The 15261-nt window shown below is 41.1% G+C and overlaps 1 protein-coding gene across 3 annotated transcripts in view; it reads right to left on the bottom strand.

Annotated features, from left to right (window-relative positions):
- The window catches only part of ZNF423 (zinc finger protein 423), a 228128-nt gene that overhangs the window by 173320 nt on the left and 39547 nt on the right, over positions 1-15261 (bottom strand). For all 3 annotated transcript variants that reach the window (XM_079316105.1, XM_079316106.1, XM_079316107.1), the window contains one exon: positions 14543-14602. In XM_079316105.1, coding sequence (XP_079172231.1) covers positions 14543-14602 — 60 coding nt within the window. The remainder of the gene's footprint in view (positions 1-14542; positions 14603-15261) is intronic.

Here is a 15261-nt window from a genome sequence, read left to right as displayed (position 1 = left end):
AGCACAGAGAGCAGAAACTGCAAAACAAAAAACCAGTACCCTTACACTGCTCCAGCTATGGCTGGGAGGGACATCTGTAGGTAGCCCAAGTGATTTAGGGGGGCTAATACTCACAAGTGGCAACAGACTGTAGTAAAAACCCATGAAATTGGAAATTAATAGGAGTGAGGCACCTACGTGTCCAAACAGCTTCTGCAGGGCAGGGCTTGCAAGCTTTCAGAAATGTTACCCTCAGGTCTTGTTGTGCATCTTTGCACAACCAAGCACCAGGCTGGGCACTGTGTCTTGGTGCAGGGATTCAAAACACAGCAAAAGAATTCAGTTAATGAACATGAAAGAAGGCAATTGTTATAACAAAATTCTCAACCAGAAAAGAGATAAGAAAATCATGTTCAGCAGAGGAAAGGGTATTTCACAGGTGGCCAAGGTACTAGAGAAGCAGATGTTGCATTTTTCCCACCCATGTGCCCCTGGTCAGCTCCTCCTTCACAAACACACACCAAACCTGCCCAGCAGATCACCACAAGCCAACAAGGCTCAGGAAGTTTCCTACCACTTCTTGCTCTTTCTCTCTTCCCTGGGCTTAAAACGAGTGTTTTTGGGCTGTGGGCTCAGTTAAATTTCAGTTTGTGTTTAAAACAAGCCCACACGCAAAAATTAATGTACCTCAGATTTCCTTTCTAATTTCTTTCCTTAATACCAAACTCTGAAGTCCTACACGTTTCACTTGACAAAGCCATTAATTCAGTAATTTCACATAATTAAATTGAGCAAAGCAGAGTATTTAAATTGGAGCTAAGTGAAATATACTTCTGTGCAGCTCATGCTGTTAGAATTGTGCTGCATGCTATTCTGCTGCTGCTCATTTATTAATTTAGGATCGGCTGAAACGTGACACTGTGTAATAAGGAATTCACTGGTTTCAACAGTATTAGATACAAAAATAAAATTCTAAAAAACACAGAGGACAATGTATCAAGCACCAAATGAAATAAATTAATTCCTTTGAATGAGCCCTCAGCAGAGCACTTCTGCACCCAGCTGAAACTGGCACCCAGGTTTGCACTTTCCCTGTGATAACTAACTTCTGGATAGAGGTTTTCAGCTGTTTATCCTTGGAATAAGCAATGAGCTGCACTAGTCCTTCAGTGTGGCGATCCTTTTAGCAATGATAACACTTTTTTCCCTAATATCTTCCTACATTTTTTCTTCTAGCCCTATGTGGTAAAGAAAGTGTGAAAAGACATTAAAAAAAAACAAAAAAAAACCTAGAAAGCTTAAAGCTAGAACAACTTTAAAGTTGGGTTTCCCTCAGCCCCTCTTCTCATTCAGCAGGTCCCAAGTGTCAGAGCAAGAGACAGTAGCATGTACACAGCACCAGGAACTGAAAGAGCACTTGGATCTACCATGAGAATGATGGATGGCAAAAAAGAATAAAAAGGGATGGATTAAGCCTGAAGTTCATCTTTTTTTGCTGGCAAATGAGTAATAAAGGTGAAGAAATTAAGATGGCAAATAATCCAAATACTGGAAACACTTTAAGTAATTAATAAAGTCTCTCTAGAACATAGTAGTGCTGTTATTTGGATTTTTTTTTTTCCATCAGTGCTTTCTGCTTCTCAAATTTCTCATGAATTACCTTAATTGGGCTCTTCCAGGTAGGCTGGAAGTTCCTTCACTTCTTCCTGGCCTCAAAGGACACTTGTGAGAGGGGCAGCTCTGGCCTGCTCATGATAGCCTTCACCAGATACTGCTCATAATGAGCTGCTCCCACTAATGAAAACGGGGGGGCTAGGGGGAGATATTGTTGCTGTTGTAATTAAGCTTGTGAAGAGTTTATTTGGAGAGAAATTAGATTTATTTACATGCTGCTTTGTTGCTGATGAAGCACCAGCTATCTGGGAGAACTTCTAATTAACCCTAATTTAGTTGATGCGCTCTTTAGCAGCCCCATTCCCTGTGTACTTTGTCAAGGTAAAAATTAGTAACCATAACAAAATTACCCTTTTTTTAAAAGACACTTTTTTGGGAGGAACCTAGTCCCAACTTTTTTTCTTTACATTATGGAATATGTGTTTTAGTTGCTGACTGGCAGGAAGATGCAGAGTTGACAACCTTATCCTACTCCTATGGCTTTTTTATGGGTGTGGACAAAAAGGGTTGGGGTTTGATTTGGGTCCCTCCTCTGCTCTTACAGCCAGGAGTCTGTTTCCAAACCTCTTCCACTGCCTACATCCTTGACCAGTTTTGCTGTCTGGCCACAGAGTTCATTAACCAGATATGGTTTTAATTCATTTCATTACAGGATCAAGCTAAAAATCACTTAACTCTTAGGATGTCTTATTTAATAGTTCACTGCTGGCTCTACTGCTCTTCCAGTGCCTGTGGTGTAGCTTTTCTGAGCTGTTTGCAACTATTTAAAATACAACAGGCTTACAACCTCAGAACATAAAAAATACACCGAAAAGTCTCCAGTTTTTAAAAACTATTTTTGAGGAAGAGAAACACCAATTCTTACTTAATTTCACACACACACCACCATGAACAGTAAGCACCACCTTTTGGAATTAAGGGTGAAAAATAAAACATTACTTAGTTCTGTTATACAGAAACACCCATGCTTTTTCACCACAACACAAACCCCAAGATTCAAAGAGCATTTGCAGAACTGATATCCCTCATGTCTTCATCACCATGGCTGTTTGCACATAAGACAAAAATGGGAAAAAAATAATTTAAAACTGATTTTGCAAACATCGTGTCTGGAAATTGTTTTACCTATCCAACTATTCCAAACTTGTGCAAGATTTCTGTCTGAAATTCACCTTAATCAGAAAAAGTATATTTTTGCTGCACAACCTTTCTTTCATTAGATTGTAGACCAAATGCTGTTCTCAGTTATACCTCGCTAGTCCTGTTGATTTTCTTTATGCTTCTTGGATGTCACTGTGGAAATTTGGCAATAAATGTATTTTGTTTAATACAAACCAGGAAGAGAAGCCAAATGCTTTTTACACAGAACATTTCTCATTCATTTAGCAGAATAAATGGTCTTTGGACTTCTGTGCTAATTGCAGAGAGTCTGGTGTGAACTGCTATCAAGGTTTAAGCCCACTTTTTCTCAGTTTCAATAATGGACACACATTCTGTAGAAAGTAATGACAGCATTACAAACCAACCATTTTTCTGCAAATATTTGATTAAATGAACAGTGCAAAATTGAAATCTTCCCTTTTGTCACTGAAAGAAGAAGGACAGACTATAGTTATCTGCCTTTAATATTGTCAAAATTATGTAGAGGAACACTTCAATTCAAAACACTGCCTTACAGACTTTTAAGCAAGCTTCATAGTCAAGAAACAGCACTGATCTTTTTGTTGCTACAGTTCCATCTCCTTGATGTGTCAGCAGGAATGGCCTGACATAGCCCTTCTTGGGGGAATGCTAATTCAAGTCCAAGTTACACATTTCTTTTAACAAAAACCATAAGTGAAATCAAGATGGAACTAATCAGTCTGTCAAAACGATACATTTACAAACCACAAAAACATCTTATTTGAATAAGAAAGAAATAGTTCTCTGATTTGCACTCTGTGAATGGAAATAACCACTATCTCCATTTGTATTTACTCATCTGACAAAATCAGGGCACAGGAATTTAGTGTCATTTAAGTCACCTATAGCCCCTATCCAAGCTAAATAATACCAATAAGCACAAGTCTACACCATGCCCAGCTCAAGGGGTCTGAATGGGGAAAACCATCACTCCTCCTCTCAAACAGAGCACAATATAATAAAATAAAATATACACAGTCAGACCAACAAATCTACATTTCAAAACCTTCTCAGAGGACTTTTTCTGCCAAGGTGCTTCAGTCAGCCCCAGCTCACCACACACACAGAGGGACACAACCAGCAAGCACTTTCCCACTGTATTTCTCTCAAATTGAAAATTCTTTCTGGCTTTGGTTCAAACAGTCAGAGCCTTAAAACACATACACACACTACATGGAGGTCTCACCATGTCAGTGGTTTTCTTTATCCAAGCAAAAACTTCCAACCAACAGGGAAGAAATTTGCCTACAGGGTCCCTCCATTTTATGCTTGCAAATAACTTCCTTCAGAAATGCTGCAGCTTGCAGTATATCAAGACACTTGGAGGGGAAACTGTGGGGTGAAGTAATGTGTAATCCCATCATTCTGCCACAAGGAAAAAGCACTGTTAAACATCAGTTTTCCTTTTGGACCTTTGATGAGTATGCTAAGTGGCCTCACTAACTAGAACACTCAAGTTTAAGGAAAAGCATGTTTTCTTTGGTCATAAGGATGCAATAATATTTCACAGCTCTTAAAAGCACTTTTTGTGTTTGAAACACATAAGTAACACTTGCACATAAGTTTATTTGTAAAACATAAACTTCCACTGCTGCAGGAGCCTGAAACAGGAGTGCACAGAGTGGAGGCTCTCCCCTTTTCTGAGGAGAAATAAGCCTTTACCCAAACATTACACCTAGAAATTTCAACCAGCAACAAAGATGGTGAATATCTAGATGATTACATCACTAAAATATATTGAACAGATTCACTGCAAGTGCTTCAAAGCATTCAACAAGACTGGCTATTTTCTGCCAAACTACCAGGCTGTTTAAATAGCAGTAAACTGAAGGAATCTTTGTTTATTTGTCACAAACTACCAGCTTATCCTCAAGGAAAGGCTAAGCTAAAACATGTACCTCAAACCTAGCCTGTTCAGCAGCATTCAGAGGAGCCTCACATTTTTACTGCTAATTGATTTACCCCTTCTGAAGGAGTTGCCTTGAACAGGAGGCGTCCCTTCTTTCTCCCCTTACCCCCCCTCTCCAGCTTCATTACAACCCTGAGCTGTTGCCAAAATGAGATATTGCCTCATTTTTGGTACCATGCCCTTGAAGGCATCTTATTAGAAAAGACCATTTCTTAATTAACATTTTTGATCTTTAATCTATTACACATCCCTTTAATCCCATACGGAGGAGCTTTTGGCCCACTTCCGTGGCGTGGCGGTGGGAGGCAATAGACTTGGCAATTTGTGCTGAGGGCTCTCTCCCAGCTGGGCTCCAGCACGGCCGGCTGCAGGGCTGGCTATGCTCTCACTGGTCAGCAGCAGACATTTGCATTTATTATTTTATTGCTTTTTTTTGGTTTTAATATAGACTTCAGAGAGCCACCGCTCAGTATTAAAGCCAACAGGCAGAATGGAAAGGCTGTGGATGAGATCAGACTTCAGCAAGTGACTGTCAAGCTCTTAGATAACCAGCAAAAGTCTTAAGTGGGAGATTTAGTGGATCACCAACATGTGAAGTGTTAAAGAAAAGTACAATGTTAAGTCCCTTACATCATTTTACTTGCAAATAATTACAGCAATTACAATGTGCTAACTGGCAATTAACATTACAGGCTTCACAACTCACCAGAATTTTTTAAAACACGCTGTGGCCCTATGTAAATTGTCTCTTTGGTACTTCTGATTTGGTGGCTGTATGAGCTAATGGCTACACATTAGCTCAGCGGATCTCAGAACAGAATTGCCCACGTGCCAGATAATTTAATTAGAGGCTTGATCTTGTCAGAGCTTTATGCAACCCAGACTGATTCCAAGCAAAGTGTGTGGGTTTATTCCTTTCTCTTTAGTGTTTTGTGACTGTCTAATAATTTCTACTAACGAGCACCAAAGCCATCCATGGGAGAAAGGAAGCACAGGTAATGGCACACACCAAGAGGCAGCACTCCAGTTCCAAGTGCAAGGAATTTAAAAATATGGAAATATGTAGAACAAAACACATTGAGCACCTCTTCGGCACACACCTCAGTCTACTGCCAGGTCTCTGCACACATCTATTAAATCTTCATCATGCTGTTACTCAGCCCCAAAGATGACAAAGGTCACTTGTCTCCAAGTGAGAGCTATAGGGTATCTCAAACCTCATTATAAATGGTCCCATCTAACAGTTTTCTCATTTGAATTTATACACAACAAATACAAGGTTATGAGATGAGCTTGGTTTATTTTGACAGTGACATTGTAATTCCTTGAAGTGAGACTGGAAAAAGGCTACTTTAGATACCAAATGACAGAAATGCAAACATATCTTCTATTATGGCCTTAATTTTTGTTTGCTACACATTTTTATACTACAGTAACAATACTTGGACTCTTGGTCCATGATAAGCTAAACAGCTTAAGAGAATATAACCAAAAAATATCTAGTAAAGGCTACAAAACTTTTACAAGTCAGGTCAATGTTGAGCAAGACCCACTAGAGGTCCCTTCCAACCCAAATTATCCTTGTTTCCTGTACTGAACAAGCAAAGATTTTTTGGGCGAATCATCATGAATTACAGGCATTTCTTCATTGCAGAGTTTCATATCAATGTTCTTATTCAGCGCAGAACCCAAGGCAGTGCAGCTTGTTCATTCCATTTTTTTTTCCTTCTTTTACAACCTTGTTTATAAAATCCCATTCTCATGACTGCCACAATTTGTTTTTTTCTTAAGAAGAATGTTTACTGAGGATCCACCACTGTGGCATTATATTTTATTGATTTTTCTTGTTTAAGCAACAGGCCAACATAATATATTCTACTATTCTTGTTCTACATTAATTCAGGCTGGGAGCTTTGAGCTACCAGTTACAACTGCAAAGTATAAACCAGTCAAAGGAGAACAAGTTTCTGTGAAAACCAATGAAATTGTTCACCAGGAGACTTTTGTTCAACTCTCCAGCTGTCTGTTTTAACAAAGGTAAAACCCACTGCAGCCACTTCTTACGGCAGCATGGTTTCAGCTTTCCCCCCTCCTACCAGCCAGACAAGACAGATTTGGAAAAAGCCACTGACCTGCAGAAATGACTCAAAGCAGGATGGGCTGGCAAGTGCCCATCAGTCCTGAAGCCAGAGCCCTTTGGGAAAGGTCAACCTGCAGCAATGTGCATGCTGCATAATGCAAAGTGGTGTGGGTATGTGGCACAAGGAAGACTTCCTACTTAGTTGGGAGGCTTAATTAGCATCTGCAAAGTGCTTTGAGATCCTACATAAAAATATTTACTGAAATTAGCTCTAGAAAGCACAATTCGCCTGACCATTCTGTCTGCTCAAATCTAAGATTAGCAAAACCAGAGTGCAGCAGAATTGGATCAATTAGAGATGAGAAGGATTTATCAGGTGATCTTATCCATCCCCCTGCTAATGTAAGACCATTCCTACAGTGTATTTTCAAGTGTTTTGTCCAGTCCAGTTTGTAAATTACCAAAGTAATGGAAGATAATATCAGGCTATTAGGTACCACTACTGGAAATGTTTCCTGATATTCAGCCTAGCATCTCCTTTGCTCTACCTTAGCCCATTACTCCTAGTGCCCCTGAAAGCTACCATAGACAACAGACATAACTTCTGTTTAAAAACAAAAAAAACCCTTTTATCTAATCATAGCCCTTCACTCAGGCAGCAAGAGAGAACAAGGTAGCCCCACTGAAAGGAACACAGGAAGGGAAGATGGGAAGGTGCTATCCTGTGCCTTCCTCTTCTCCAGCATTCACTTCAGCTCAATGGCAGATCCTGTACCAGGATTTTCACACCTGGAGGAGACCAAGCAAGCCCAGGAGAGCCAGGAAGGTCACTCTTGATGGTCCACCCATGAAAGCAATTGCCTACCTTCAGTCTGTGCTAGGAAATAACAGTGTTACAATCTCCTAGCAGAATAAGTGCCAAGAGGCACACCTTTAAATAAAAAGCACACTTGTCACAGGGAGAAAAATGCTGGTAAGACAGGGATGCAACCCTGGGGAGGTTGGCCCCTGCCCACCCCAGAACATCAGTATACAACCATCCATGCTGGTGGCATGTCTGTGTCTCTGGCTCCCTATGGGAGCATCCCCAGATCCACAGCAGCCCCACACCAGCATGTACACCAAGCTCACAAGATTTCAGATGAGGTTATCCTGATGACCCCAGAGATATTTCTAGACTTGACTGAAACCTTGCTGCTCATTACCAGTCCTCATGCACTGCTGGCATCCCAGTGCACACCAGTCCACAAGGCCAGGCAGGGCTGTGACCCTGCAGAAATCCTCCCTTTCATGGATGTAGCCTGTAGAATCAGGAGGGCTGGCTTCAGGCACTGGGAAGCTGAGCACCAATGACATACTGCAATGCACTGCACTTGCTCAGCTTCCTTTAAGCAGATCAGCTTTCCAGCCTACATGGTCTTTGAGAAGCCTGGGAAGGGGTGGGTGATGGGGTAGGGGGAGAACTCGACAGCTCACTTTGAAATGAGCTTTCCTTTCCTCGCCTCTCGTACCATGGAAATTAATTCTCCTCCTCTGTGCTATCGCTATAATTTTCCCAATTAACATTTTTAATAGTAAGTATTTTCTAGGAAACGCCGTAATACACAGGTGTGTACTTCTAATTTAAATACTGACACCCATGCTGTGTTCACATCTGAAGATCGCTCCTTCTTGCCGGAGATTCCCTCCCCAAACAAGAGGGGAACACCTACGGTGCCGCTCCAGCCGCGCCGCCTCGGCAGCTTGGCTGTTTCCATGGCGCGCGCGTGTCGCGCACCGACAAATCCCATTTTTACACTTCTCCTTGCCCTGGAGGTGCTACAGCTGCAGGATGTTGCCTGGACTTCAGGGACCCTCAGGAACCTCCCTGTCGCTCCAGCCAGGAGCTTCCTCCTGCAGCGCCACGTCCCAGGAGCCCGGGAGTGCCGGGAGCAGAGGCTTGCTCGCAGGAAGCCCTCGTGCCTGCAGAGAGAGTTGTGCTGGAGACTCCTATAAACGGAGGAATCTGGGAAGGGTTTATAATTACATGTATTGTTTCTTCTTGTGTTATCCAGCTACAAAAATCTTACATCTGTTCAAGATGTTCACCCACCACATTATCTGAGTATCAGGTACTTTCTATTACTTCATCTTCCATTTGATAAAAAACTATCAAAAGTACTTTCTTTAAATATATATATAAATATATATAAGTCAGTATTTATTTGTAAAATATTAAAGCTAAAAATATATAATTAGGAAGTGAGAATTATTTTTATTTTCTCTTCTAAAAGAACACATTACAATGTGACATTGTAAAAATCCATACATTACCAAGGAAAATAAAATTTCAACTTTCAATAAGCAGGGAATGCAGTAACCCGAGCTGCAAACATTCCAAGCTTTATTTCTTGTTTGAATTTTTCTGGGTTCTGGATGCTTCCAGAGCAGATGTTTAAAATTTTGAGAACCTGAGACTACACTGACTGGTCTGCATCCCACAGGTCAACGCAGGGACAAGGACACCATTTATTAAAACCAACATAAGAAAGCCAGTTGAGATCTTACAGTATACTGAAACAGTACTCAACTAAAAAAGTTACCAGAGTCTCTTAAGTTCTTTGCTAAATTCAAAGATTTTAATTCTTTGGAAATCCTTACCCACTGTAATCGAATCTTCTCAAATTGATTCACTAATGAAATCAGCTTCTACAAGATATCTGAGCTTGTGAAGGGACTCAGGACAGGTAATTTCAGAGGACTTGCCAAATAACAGGTTCCCAATGCCCTCTGAATTGTGACTGACCTATCCAGTGCCCTGCAGCAGAGATCCCAGAATTTCATGTTCTGTTTTTCTGCATTCTGCATTTAGAAGTTAAATGAGAAAAAATCCAAAGCACGTAGGAATAGAGAAAAGGGATTTGGTGTCTGTGGAATCTCCCTCACCCGAGCTTACTGAATGTTCCTGACCCAGCCCATGCCCACAGGCAGAGGGCAAGGACAGCTCTGGGTACAGGGACACCACAAGGGACAGGGCCCTGGGAGGGTGGTGCTCTTGCTCTTGGGCACCAGGCAGTGGACTGTGCAAGCCCAGGGTGCTGGAGAAAAGCTGAGGGGATGAGCAGCTGTGTAGTCAAAACAGGCATCCAGGAGGGAGGACACATTTTCTGTTACTTATCTCAATAAACAGAAAATGGGAAGAAGTTAAGGCAAGAACACTTGCAGCAGCAAGTCTCTGTTTCATGAGACCCCAGCTTTCCCAAGAAGTCAAAATTATACCCAACTCTACAGAACAGAAACCCTCAACACTGGGAGCAGACAATGAAGCACCAGGATCAGAAGACTGAAAGAGGAGAACAGAGGGAACAGCCAGGAGGGAAGAGGCAATGCGAGCCCCAAGCAGCAGAAACAGCATTAAAAACACCCCAGCATGGGCTCTGGTAGCCCTGCAGAAAAAATAAGTCTCCAAATTGTGTCAAGATGTTACTCCTCTAGAGATACCAACTGAAGATTTTGATTTACATAGCTGGGAGATGCCATGCAAAGCATAAGAGAGAGGGAAAAGTGTGACCACAGGGTGGTTTTCCTTTATTTTGTGGTTCATTTTTGAAAAGCTACTGCTTCCCCTTTTCTTTCCTCTGAAAGGAGGGAAACTTTAAAAGAAATTGCAGAAGGCAATTAAAAATCTAAAGTAGTGTACTGCATTAAAAAAACACGGGGGAGAAATCTTAACAGAAAAACATCAAATATCTGTGTCCTAAAATGCTGTGTTTTGTTTTCTTCCCCATGCTGTGCTGTGTTAACATGTCCCTCACACGTGTGCCCAGCTGCTGCTGTGAGCTTGGTAGCAGGGACAGGAAATTTGGAGCTAATGGGGAAAGCAGGGAATACCAACCTGTAATTTATTTTTATGATTTCTGGAATGTTATAATTGAATTACACTAATGTTATGTGCTAATGGGTGGTTGGGCACTGAGAGGCCTTTCCTGCTGCAAACACTGCAAAGGATCCCCACGCTCTGCAAACACTTGTGCACCGAGACATTCCCAGTGTCATACCCCAGCACTCAGCACGTGGCCCACAGTTCCCTATTTCCAAAACTCTGTCTTGATCAGTACTGTATCATGTAGCTGCAGAGAAAAACAAGATACCTTCAGCTACCTCAAAAGCAGACACAAAAAAATTAGGCTTTTAGGTCTGCAGGCTCCTGAGGAGAAGACAGAATCTGCTCTGTTTGCCCCAGACAATTCAGCCAAGATTCCCTGGGGCCTCACAGTCAGGCTAATGAGAAACTCCCCAGCAACTCCCATATAAAATGCTTTCATAGGTCTTTAAAATGCCTTAAATTCTCTATATATTTAGTAAGACTTTTTACTTCTTTAAAATGTCCCTTGTTGCTCCTCAAGATAATACCCTCGTGATGTATTGCAAGAGAAATGCAGCATTGTCTGACCAGACCTTTGTTTGCAAGTATTGAACCTTATTTTCATCTTGGCCTCTGAGAAGCCAGAACCCCTTTTGCACAGCAAAGGTGGGCACTTGCCTGGTCCCAGCAGCCCTGTCCAGTCCACCCCCAGTGACATTTTTGGAATAGGACAGACAGGCTGCATGGGCTGCACGTGCTGTTAAGGGGAAGGGGGGAAAGCAGGGGGAAGAAGTACTCAGCTACCCTGTTCCTCTGGAACAGAAAACATCTCTGCCTCTTAAGCAGCAAAACACCCCTGACCAGCTATTTAACAACAAATTAAGTCCTTGGATTTAGAGAGGAAAGGAAAAGCTTTTTTCTTTTCCTTCCTATTACATTAAGGAAAAGATGTTTACAAAACCTGAAGAGGAAGGAAATTTGCTATATGCCCATTGTTAAACAGTACTGGTGGACACTCAGATTATTCACCCTGGTGCAAGGGCAGCCTCTGCCTCTTCTATGTTTTTTTGATGGTCTAAGTTATTATGTGCAGCCTTTAAGTTGTTATTAAAAAAATTAACTATTTCTAGATGTATTTGAAGTACTGGAATAAACTCTTCAGTGCAACTACACCATAGGTTGGATTCTTGCAAAGCATTTTGCCTTGGCAGATTTACCAGGAATAAGCAACTACACCAGAGCAGACAACAATTTGTGCAAACACTCTGCCAGAGGAGAAAGAATGGTCCTGTACCAAGCCATACCAAACAGACCCATCTGAGCACAGGATTTCTGTTGCCAAGGTGTTCATGGCCAAACTTCCATGGGCTGCATAAGCAGCCCCTGCCCAGTACCATGGTGTGGTCAGGAATGCACAGGCTGTGGACCCTCAGCACATGTCAGGGGCAGAGAAGCCCCCCCAGGAGACACTGAGCTTGGAGCCCCATGTTTGGCACACCAAGGACAGAATATCATCAGAGTCACCTAGACATGACCCATGACTGCAGACTCAACTCATGCTTGCAAAAAAAGTTTCCAGAATAGCTTCCACTGGTTAGATGAACAAAAATAAAGCAGCAAAAGCTCCTTTTTTCCCCACAGATGCACCTATATAATTATTTTGCTAGTAGAAAAAAATATATATATGTTTCTAAAAGTTTAAAGTTTACATTCTACCTGTAACAGCTCTTCTGTTCCTACATACCACCCAACCCTGGGACCATGACTCCCCCAGCCCACAGCAGCTGTGCAGAGTGCCAAAAGAATTTTTCAGAAGTCATTTTGTATGTGTTTGCACACACAGAGAGATGTACAAACACATACAGGAGAAAGAGGGAGAGAAATATGTTAATTTGAAACATCTGGCAAATGTTTCAGAGTTAACAAGTCCCAGGTTTGGCCTTTGAGTTTTTTTTTCCTTTTGGGGGAGTTAAGGAAGGGGAGGCAATTTTGTCATTTTGGGCCAAGGAAGGAAGGGGCATGAAACAAGAAATTGAATCATGTTTTTTCACCCTTTATTGAACTTCAACATCACACTACTGAAGCTAATGCAAACAGGAAGATCATAAAAGAACATAATGAAAGTCTCGCACACTGGGACTGAGGGACTGGTTTCAGTTACTGAATATAGCTGTGGAGCCACACCACACAAGAGCCAGTGACTCCACGCAGCCACACCACTACAAACTTGGGCTGCTTAAACTTTTTCTGTGTAGTTCCTCAATCATATTGCAGCCTGTAACTTATGTCCCATGTACTGCATCCCAACTTGACAGGATAAGGTACTACATCTTTATACACATAGAAGATTGAAATCTGTAGCTACTAAATGCATTAAGAAGAAAATCCCTAATTAACATATTTTCCTAAAGCTGCCATAAATCATGCATACAATACATTTTCTCCCACATCCGACGTCTTGAATGAGAGCTGTAATTGTGGGAGTAAATGAAGAAAAATGGAGACTCAACTAATTTATATAAGCCTTTCATAGACTGTCTTTTACTTAAGGCATAGTCACCAACACCAACCCCAAATTAACTCTGCTGTGCACAGATTTTTTTTTGTCATTGTTTTGAACCATAGCCTATTTTGAATTTAATAGGCTCCCAGAGTTGTGATAGATAGCACGGGTAACTCCGCTGCAGTGCTGTTTGAGATGAAGGTCAAGCAAGAGAGCTGGCGAGAGCTCTTTTCATGCACCGTTAGCTCCAGGCACAAAGGGGCCTTCGACATCACAGCTGGGGGTTTGCAGCAGCAGCAGCAGCAATATTTGCTATCAAAGACTAGTGAAAGCACAAACCCCTCCAAAGAGCCAGAGTGCCCAGAGAAGATGCACCCAGTGCCCCAGAAGATGCATCTGAGGCACAGTGGGTGCAAAGTGAAAGGCCACAAAGTGCCATGCAAAGGCAGCTTGTGCCTTCGAGACCAGACAGACACTCACTTCAGAAAGAGTCTCCTGGGAGCCAGGCTCCCCGTGACTCTCACAAAACCCAGCTAACCAGGAATGCAGCACCATTGTTGGTTTTCATATTACTGCTCAGTTTCTCAGCTGTTTTCATATCATTGGTGAGCTTTTAAGAGAGAGCACAGAAACAGACTTACTGGCTTCAAAATCAAAAATATTCTCAGCATCTCATAGCTGTTAAAAACAGACAGTAAAATACCTTTACATGGGGCATGGTGACTGAGATGTGGCTAGTTACTTTTAGCACAAACTAATCTGACATTTACCCTCACACTTGTGTTATCAATACGTATTACTCAGACAAACTTGATTTATCCTATTCAGTTTCTTGAGCATCTTTTAATTCAAATTATTGACCTAACATGGATGAACGAACCTCAGACACATGTTTATTACTGTCAAGCAGACCAAAAGCTCATTCAAATTTTAAATCTTTCTGCCATTGCGATGCACCACTTTTATTCTTCAGCCCTGACAGTACTTTCCAATTTCCTCCAAGAGGAGAAATACACACATTCCAGTTGAGACCAAGGCTTAAAATTCCTATTAAAGCAGCTTTTATGTAATTAGATTGGAATGAATGTGTAACAGTGCCCATTGCAGAAAACTTCAAAGTGGTTATACTGGAGAAATCACAACCCGTTTCAGTGTGCCCACAAGAAGAAAGAATGGCTCTCTGGAGGATAAGAGTATATTAGTCTCTGTGTGTAATAGATTTTATTGACCATATGGAACTGATATAAAAATTGTGTTGCAGTGGGTAGTCTTGGATTTGAGACAGGAATGTGACATACAAAATACAGTTCCTGTAAAAAGCCTGGCAGCTTTCTGGCAGTTTTTGCAATCAGAAGAACCTAAAATATTTACCTGATTGAGTCACTGACGAGTCCCAGGTCAAAGCAAAATCTGAAGATTCACCCTCTTCAACTGAAAAAGAACAAAAATAAGTTGTGATTGCTAAAACAAATGAACTGGAAATCAAAGTCATCAGAAAACTAGGTCCACTATGACATTAAGTATTAAAACAGACTTCTCCACTGCTGAAAAAAAACTCACTGCTTTCTATAAAATAATTAATAAAGTGGAAATTTAGTAAAGAGATTTTTTTCCTACTTTTTAATATAAATATGGGATTTGTGTTTGCAGTTTCTTCATGAATGGGTGGCAGTAAGTTCATGTGAAATTTTAATAGATGTTTAAGCATTACTTCATGGTAAGTATTAATATTTGAAATGTTGTACATTCACAAACTGCATGTGCAAAATTGCCATTGTAAATATAGAGTTTGTTTTTGAAATGGATGTTTCAATAGATCATAGTAAAGAACTATGTGAAGGAAAAATTGCCTGACTTATGTCACCCTAGCATACTAACACATCTGCCATATTCAAAATCCAGTAATATCTTCAGGGATTTTTCAGAATTAAAAAATACTATTTTGATGTATAACCATGTTCTGTGATATAGCAGCCACAAATAACTGCTTTTAAATTTGTTGTTGCTGTGAAGACTGTCAGAGCCAGTACTCAGCACTTGCAAGTGACATAGCTAAAACCTTCTACCTGTTAAGCATTATGAAAATGCCA

This window comes from Erithacus rubecula, assembly GCF_903797595.1.
Source record: "Erithacus rubecula genome assembly, chromosome: 12".
Lineage (NCBI taxonomy): Eukaryota > Metazoa > Chordata > Aves > Passeriformes > Muscicapidae > Erithacus > Erithacus rubecula.
This window is presented reverse-complemented; position numbering and strand designations above follow the sequence as displayed.